This window comes from Botrytis deweyae, assembly GCF_014898535.1.
Source record: "Botrytis deweyae strain B1 chromosome Unknown BDEW_007, whole genome shotgun sequence".
NCBI classification, from domain to species: Eukaryota; Fungi; Ascomycota; class Leotiomycetes; order Helotiales; family Sclerotiniaceae; genus Botrytis; species Botrytis deweyae.
Genome location: NW_024066214.1, coordinates 805,655 through 813,040, shown reverse-complemented (window position 1 = coordinate 813,040; position 7,386 = coordinate 805,655). Strand labels below are relative to the sequence as shown.

The following is a 7,386-nucleotide window of genomic DNA, read 5'->3' as shown; positions in this document are numbered from 1 at the left end:
CTACACCCTCCACACTCTCAAAACCGCGCACCCCTTTCCCCTCATAACAATACAGAAGCAATCCTTCTCCACCCCACTCAGCATCGCCTACCAACTCTTCTACGCCCCTCGCCCACCGCGACGCCATCCATCAACGCACTCACATCTCGATCATGGATGCGTCACTCGCTCGATAAATACAGTCACTGGGTATACGCAACAGAGCCCAACGATTCGGACAAAATCTTGGGTGGAGGATATTGGAGTATTGTTCTTAAAGATGAGGATAGGAATGAGGATGAAGGTGAAGAGGCGATTGATACGTAGTGGATACCGGAAGGGGAGAAGAGAGAATATGCGAAGGGGAATTTTGAGATTTGGGCGGAGATTAAGGGGAGAGGGAGGGGTACGCATTATGGAGTGTATTTATCTTTCTATTTTTTTCTACGTTAGAGTGAGAAGGAATTGGACGTTGGGTGTGCCATCTTGCTATGTGATGAGATAGATGTGAGTGAAATAAAATGGAAAGCAAGCTAATACAAACCCAGCTGTCGAAGTAATCTTCACCTCTCCTTCTCATCGCCGTCTCGGAATCGGTAATTTGATCCTACCATGGGGTACTCAAAAAGTGGATGAACTCGGATTAGATTTTTATGTGGAAGGTTCGTAAACAGGTGTTCCCTTATATACCAAACATGGTTTAAAAGGATTCGAGATGTGGAAGTTAAGCCAAACAAATAAGAGCATTTGAAGAGCGAGGAATGGAAAAAGTTTGACGAGGAGCTGGTGGAAGTTTCTACTATTATGCGGAGGTCTTGCAGGAAGATTTGAGGATAGATTAGGAGAGATTGGTTGTGGTTGGTTGTGGTGAGTTGCAGACTGAAGGTTGCGAGAGAAATTTTGATTGATTTGGCGAGAGTAAACATCGAGTTGTTGTTAGCTAATGCACTTTACAGTTGCGATGAAAAGAATTCTAGGTACTGCGAAATCAATAACGGAGATTGGTACTAGCAAGTATTATTATCTCGTCGAACGATGAGGGTTGATTATAACAGCATTACCTTGTCGATCCCGTGATTTCTTCATAGCAAATTACTAGATACAAGAATCCTGTGAATTTTCTCACACGAATACCTAGGTAGCCTTTAACATGGTACAAAACAAGAGATGAGTTGTTTGTTTGGCAATGAATGCGGGTCGCAATTTATGAAAGCTAAATGACATGATGGGCTTCACAATGAGATCACAGCAGAGATTGTTTACCACGGCTGGGGAAAGTGTCAAAGTCATAAAAATCCATCAAATGAGACCAATATATACTCGCGGTTAATTGATATAATTACATTGCGGGGGAATGCTATCGGTAGGTATATATCAAACATTCCAACCCATTTTGTATACGCTCAACGCCACTAAACGCCGTTCTATAATGTATGCAAGCAATCCACTTGGGTACCATAAACTTTCAATACATCATTAATTTGGCGAATCTACTTCACCATGAACCTGAGCTCCTTGTGGCTCCTCTACTGGAGAAGTAACAATCCTCATTGCTTCAGACAAAATGCTGAACCCCTCTTCGATTTCTTGCTCGGTGATATTCAAGCTTGGTACAAATCTCAAAGTGTTGGTTCCAGCAGTGATAATCAATAAACCTCTCTCTCTAGCAGCTGTGACGATAGGTGTAGGGTCTTGGCTAAGTTGTAATCCCAAGTGTAATCCTTTGCCCCTGATTTCTTTGACCAGTTCTGGGTACTTGGATTGTAAGGCTTGGAAATGCTTCTTGAATATTTCTGACTTCTTGAGGACATCGTTTTGTAAAGATGCATCAGATAGTCGAGAGACAATGTAATGAGCTATCCTGGATCCTAGTGGATTTCCACCAAATGTAGTTCCGTGATCACCAACCTTGATCTTCTCCGTTACATTCTTATTGACAATTGTTGCTCCAATGGGGAAACCATTTCCGAGTGCCTTGGCGGTAGTAATGATGTCTGGATGAGCTGATTTTGGTAATGGAGCATGGGCCCAGAAGGTTCCAGTTCGTGAAAGTCCACATTGAATTTCATCATAAATGAGGACTGCACCAACCTCACGACAACGAGCTGCGAGTGCGGTAAGGAATTCATCGGTAGCCACAATTACACCACCCTCTCCTTGAATTGGCTCTACTATAACACCACAGGTCTTCTCCGTAACCAAATCCTTGATAGCATCCACATCATTGTATGTTCCATATTTGAATCCAGGTAACATTGGAGAAAATGGTTTTTGATATTTAGGGTTTGGGGTGGCAGATAATGACCCCATGGTTCGACCATGGAAAGAGTTTTGGAATGAAACGACTTCATGCTTGTCTCCTGATGGATCAACGACCTTTCCGGCCTTTCTAGCGAACTTTATGGCAGCTTCATTAGCTTCACTGCCCGAGTTGCAGATGAAGACAGCTTGCGCATCGTGCATTGAATTCGATTCAAGAGTCTTCTCAATGAGAAGTTTAGAGAGAGCCCCGGTCCATGGATTGTGATACAAGTTGGAAGTATGCATAAGAGTTGTTCCCTGATGTAGTGTATGGGGTCAGATGAGTCACTTGAGGGAGAGTGAGGGGCAGAATTTACCTGTTCTAACATTATCTTTGCGATTTCTGGATCGCAATGCCCTAGAGCATTGACTGCTATACCCGCTGTGAAATCCAGATATTTCCTGTTTTCCACATCCCAAAGATGACATCCTGCCCCCTTCACAAACATTGGTGGTGGTCGGACATAGGTGGCAACCATATATGGAGCTTGTTCTCCGATGAGATGTGCTGTTTGCGAATTTGGTGAAGGATCTGGATGCGATATATTGGCGTCACTCTAGATTTCGTGTTAGTAAAGCATGAAATGACTGGCACATCATGGCATGCATCAATAATGTGCTTAGATTCATCCCTTACATTTGTAGCATAGGCCATTGCTTGTGAGGCATTTCTTTTCATGTAGCCATTGACAACCGGTGATACATTTCCAGCTTTCAAAGCAGCTGTCACTCTTTTCGCAGATAATCGAAGAGCCATTGTGAATTATATACAGAGGGGGAAAAGGAGGACGAAGTGTTGAAAATTATATGTGACTCCCAGCAACAATGATGAGTCGTACTGAAAATATATATACATATCAAAGGAAAAAAGATATCGGGGAGAGTCAACAATCTAAGCGTTATCGGAGCTAATCATGCAATGCAAGGATAAAAAGTTTACTACGGAGCAAGTCCCCATGGAAATAGAATTTTTACCTAAATTTATTGTCAATTAATACAGAATTTCTGCAGCTCCGGTATTTTAAGGGCGTGAGTTCTGTCATTATATACATTTTATATATCATTGCTTTTTGCTATTTTACAAATTTCTACCATCTTTCTTGACCCTGAGATATTTTCTGCCACCGCCTTCCAAGGTTATCGTTGCTCTATCTACAATGGGACTAGTGCATCTAGCCCCACCATCCAACATTAGCTGAGGACCTCAAGGGCGTGAAGCTTGGAGCTTGGAGCTTGAAGATGCAGGGAACTCAAGCAGCAAAACCACTTTCATCCCTCTCCCCTCTGCATTGATACATCCCATCAATAATTGACACTGATCAAGTATCATTCCACCATACGGAGAAGAAGTAAGAGGTTTGCATTACTGATATCATCTTGAGAACGTCGATTATGTCTTTTTGAAGAGCAACTTGAGGAAGAGGAGGTTCGAGACAAGTAGGGGCTTGCTTGTTGTGCCTCTGGGCAAGAACGTCGATTTATAATCTCCTTATACGTCTTGGCCAAGTCCTCCATCTTATCCTTATAGAAGTCGAGATTATGGGCTCTCGATTGTGGCTGTAAGGTAACTTCCACTAATTCTTCATCGCTGTCCTCGAAATCCGAATCATTGGCGGAGAGGTTTTCGTCTGATGAAGCTGGTGAGAACAAGCCCGTATTTGAGGGCAACTTGTTTGCTTCTTCGAGATCTTCGAGCGGTTTAGGTTTTGACTTTGAGCTACGTCTCTTGGATGATGCTGAGGATGACGCAGATGGGCGGTTCTTCCTCATAATTTGGTAGGTAATGTTTGAGTTGCGGGTTTTGAGCACTCGTGGAGAATCCATCGTAGTATAATGACTCTCAAGTGATGAGTCTAAAATGCAACTATTGGCAAATGCGAATGAAGTGAGAATTTCGTGATACCATCTTATTATTTCTTTATACACATTTTTACCGCCGCATGACAAACAGCGTTTGCCAACATATGGACTGGACCCGTCGCGACCATAGCGCTGAACAAAGATTTCAGGTTTGCACCTTCTATAGCCGCAGTGTCACCTCGTATGATTTGAGCCTTTTTCGTTACTGGCTAGTAGTCGAATGAAATTCAGAAGCCTTCTATAAGGTCCAGGCTTCTTGCGTGCCAGAACAAAGCTTCTAGCGTTAACCGCTTTTTGTGTATGTTTCAACAATCCCGCGCGTCAATGGCGGTCTCATTGGCTTCTCTCTTGTCAGTAGCCGCGAGTACCCAATTTTCAGCGCGGCTTTGTAGGGCGTTTCGGTATTCGACCCCAGATTGCTAGACCAGTCAATCTTAAATGTTGTGACACATCTTTATGTCTTACTTGGCCCGTTTAAAAGTATGGTTAATCGCTCAAATTGCTGAAAACCCTTATTCAGACGCTTCCTTCGGCTTCATCATCGCGCATACCAATATGAGGATACGCCAATCACTCGATGTTTAAAGCTTGCAGAGATGGAAGCGAATTGTTGAACAATTGGCATTTCTTGTGCCTGATCTATCGACGGTCTCAGGAGCTCGAAGCGGCAACCTATCTGACAATTGAGATCTTGACCAAATGTAACTGTGGGCTAAATAAAAGAGCGGCCTGCAGGTTGTGTCAGATCGATCAACACAAAAGTGTCATTCATCAGCGTAAAACTAATTGTTCGCATAATTCATCAATAACCGCATCGAGAATTATACTGTTTGGTAACACGAGGGGAATCCGTCTCACTCCATACATCCTCTAACACAAGGCTTACCCCGCATTAACAATCTCACGTCCAATAATGCATGGTCAGCCAATTGAAAGTTGATTCCAAATCTTTGTACCGAACCAAATGCCGCACAAGGTCCATTGTGGCAGCACTTACAGTCACACTCTATTTTACCCGGTGTAGTCATCACTTGCACGTCAAGTGCTAATTCCACGCCTAAAAGAAGAACAAATGCCACAATTTACCCATCATATAACTACTATGTTTTGTACTTTTCTCCGATCATTCAACAACAATGCCTGTCTCATCCAACTTCCCACTATCTTCCCCACGTGAAAAGCAGTCTCCGATCGCGGCGAAGGAATTAGACACCGCCGCATTTGAAGTATCTACTTGCCAAATAAATCCATCAATTGAGAAATCTCTGCTTAAGAAGCTTGATTTGCATGTTGTTCTACCACTCATGATCTTGTTTGTTCTCGCTTTTCTCGACAGGGTCAATATTGGTAACGCAAAGATACAAGGGATGACCGAGGAGTTAAAGATGGTGGGAAATGATTTTAATGTTGCTCTCATGGTTTTCTTCCCGTCGTAAGCTCCCACCTTGACTTTTAAGGACCTACCCCTGAAATTGCAAAGTCAAATTGAACTCAGAATTCCCAAAGAAAGATATTCAGGAATGATTCAGAAATCAAGAATATCACATTATGTAGCCACGTAAATGATCGTTGCTAACTAAGTTTAAAGCTATATCTTGTTTGAATTTCCCTCCAATCTAATCCTTCGCCGCCTCCCACCATCACTCTGGTTGACTATTATAATGACACTTTGGGGAATCATAACAGTCTGTCAAGGTCTAGTGCGTAGCCAGAGTGCATTGGTTGGTCTGCGGTTCCTCCTCGGACTCTTTGAGGCTGGTTTCTCTCCCGGCGCTGTCTACCTGATTTCCATGTACTACAAACGTTATGAATTGCAGTGGCGCCTTAGTCTTTTCTTTGCGGCCTCGATTCTTTCTGGGGCCTTTGGAGGTCTCTTTGCTTATGCTCTAGCTCACATGAACGGCATTGGTGGTTATAGTGGGTGGCGCTGGATTTTCATAATCGAAGGGCTTCTCACCATTGTTGTTGCTCTCTCCTTCAAATTCCTGGGTATTCTAGTCGATTGGCCCGAAACTGCATCTTTCCTCACATCATCGGAACGGGAAATGTTAATCCAACGATTAAAAGATGACATGGGAGAAGATACCCAGCTTAACACGTTGAATAAAGAATCTTTGAAGAGGATATTGAGTGATTGGAAAATCTACGTAGGAATCTTTATGTATATGGGAGTTGTAAATACTGGTTATGCTACTAGTTTTTTCATTCCGACAATCATTCAGGAAATGGGATATACAGCGATTGGTAGTCAGGTCAGAACTATCCCTATATATTGCGTGGCTACAACGACGGCATTTTGGCCCTCAACCCTCTCGACCTTGATTCTTCTGCATGTAAAGTTTACTAAACCCGTGTACAGTGTCTTGTAATAGCATACTTGACCGATCGTCTTCAGCATCGCTTCGCCTTCACGATCGCTGGAGTCGCGGTTGGTATCATTGGCTACGTGATCCTTCTTTGCCAGTCGCACGTCTCGACCGGTGTGAAATACATGGCTTGTTTCTTCATAACTACGGGCGGATATATGACGCAGCCAGTCACTTGGGCATGGTTGGCTAACGTATGCTGTTTTGACTTTCTAATTTTCCTCCCTATCAACGTTACTCCTCAATCATTCCATTCTCATCACCTCACATCTAACCAAACGCTTACTAATCCTCAAAACAGAATATGGCAGGCCACTACAAACGCTCCATTTCCACCGCCCTTCAAATAGGCGTGGGTAATATCGGCGGCATTGTCGCGTCCAACATCTTCATCACAAATCAAGCGCCGAAATATCCTGTGGGATATGGAGTCTCTCTGGGATTGTTGGTCATGTGTGGAATCATGTGTACGGTTTTCTTCTTCGGATTGAAGAGAGAAAATGGGATTAGAGATAGGGGAGGGAGAGATTATAGGTTTGGGGAAGATGAGGAGAGGCGGAGGTGGAATAGAGAAGTGGGAAGGAAGAAGAGGGGAATTGGGGGGATGATTGGCCGGGGTTTAGGTTTGTTTTATAGGCTGGGTTGGAAGGGTGGTAGGTGTGGGATAAGCCAATTTTCTGTTCTTTCATAGTTTGGGTGTAAGTATTTGGAATTTGTGTGCACAAGCATTGAACTACAAGTCCTCCAGAAGTCCGGTCTGATACTTCGATAGATCGTATTGAAAGCGTCTACTAAATATTCTTTGTAACTCAGTACCTCACTATCTCGTTACATGATGCTTCTCTTTCGTCTTCTTCTTCTTCCATCTTACCTCTTTTCA

General features: G+C 43.3%; 3 protein-coding genes across 3 annotated transcripts; 1 reads left to right on the top strand and 2 right to left on the bottom strand.

The window, feature by feature from the left end:
- Positions 1 to 1,171: 1,171 nt before the first annotated feature.
- EAE98_003967 (uncharacterized protein) lies at positions 1,172 to 3,101 on the bottom strand. The gene is made up of 3 exons (XM_038951587.1): positions 2,918 to 3,101; positions 2,598 to 2,837; positions 1,172 to 2,538 (listed from the first exon to the last, which is right to left on the bottom strand). Exons 1-3 carry the CDS (start codon positions 3,035 to 3,037, stop codon positions 1,456 to 1,458), a joined length of 1,443 nt encoding a protein of 480 aa, XP_038812060.1. The 5' UTR covers positions 3,038 to 3,101; the 3' UTR covers positions 1,172 to 1,455.
- A 505-nt stretch (positions 3,102 to 3,606) lies between these two features.
- Positions 3,607 to 4,104, bottom strand: EAE98_003966 (uncharacterized protein; the record flags this gene model as incomplete). The annotated part of the gene is made up of 1 exon (XM_038951586.1): positions 3,607 to 4,104. The coding sequence occupies one exon, from the start codon at positions 4,102 to 4,104 to the stop codon at positions 3,607 to 3,609; it is 498 nt and encodes a 165-aa protein (XP_038812059.1).
- A 1,172-nt stretch (positions 4,105 to 5,276) lies between these two features.
- Positions 5,277 to 7,208, top strand: EAE98_003965 (uncharacterized protein; the record flags this gene model as incomplete). Its single annotated transcript, XM_038951585.1, has 5 exons — positions 5,277 to 5,572; positions 5,729 to 6,473; positions 6,500 to 6,700; positions 6,808 to 7,159; positions 7,198 to 7,208. 5 exons carry the CDS (start codon positions 5,277 to 5,279, stop codon positions 7,206 to 7,208), a joined length of 1,605 nt encoding a protein of 534 aa, XP_038812058.1.
- Between the last annotated feature and the right edge of the window lie 178 nt (positions 7,209 to 7,386).

Coding starts and splice junctions, on each gene's coding strand:
- EAE98_003967 (XM_038951587.1), bottom strand. CDS start 3,037: ATGGCTCTTCGATTATCTGCGAAAAGAGTGACAGCTGCTTTGAAAGCT. Junction 2,838..2,917: donor CAATGGCCTATGCTACAAAT/GTAAGGGATGAA, acceptor CACGAAATCTAG/AGTGACGCCAATATATCGCA. Junction 2,539..2,597: donor CAAAGATAATGTTAGAACAG/GTAAATTCTGCC, acceptor ACACTACATCAG/GGAACAACTCTTATGCATAC.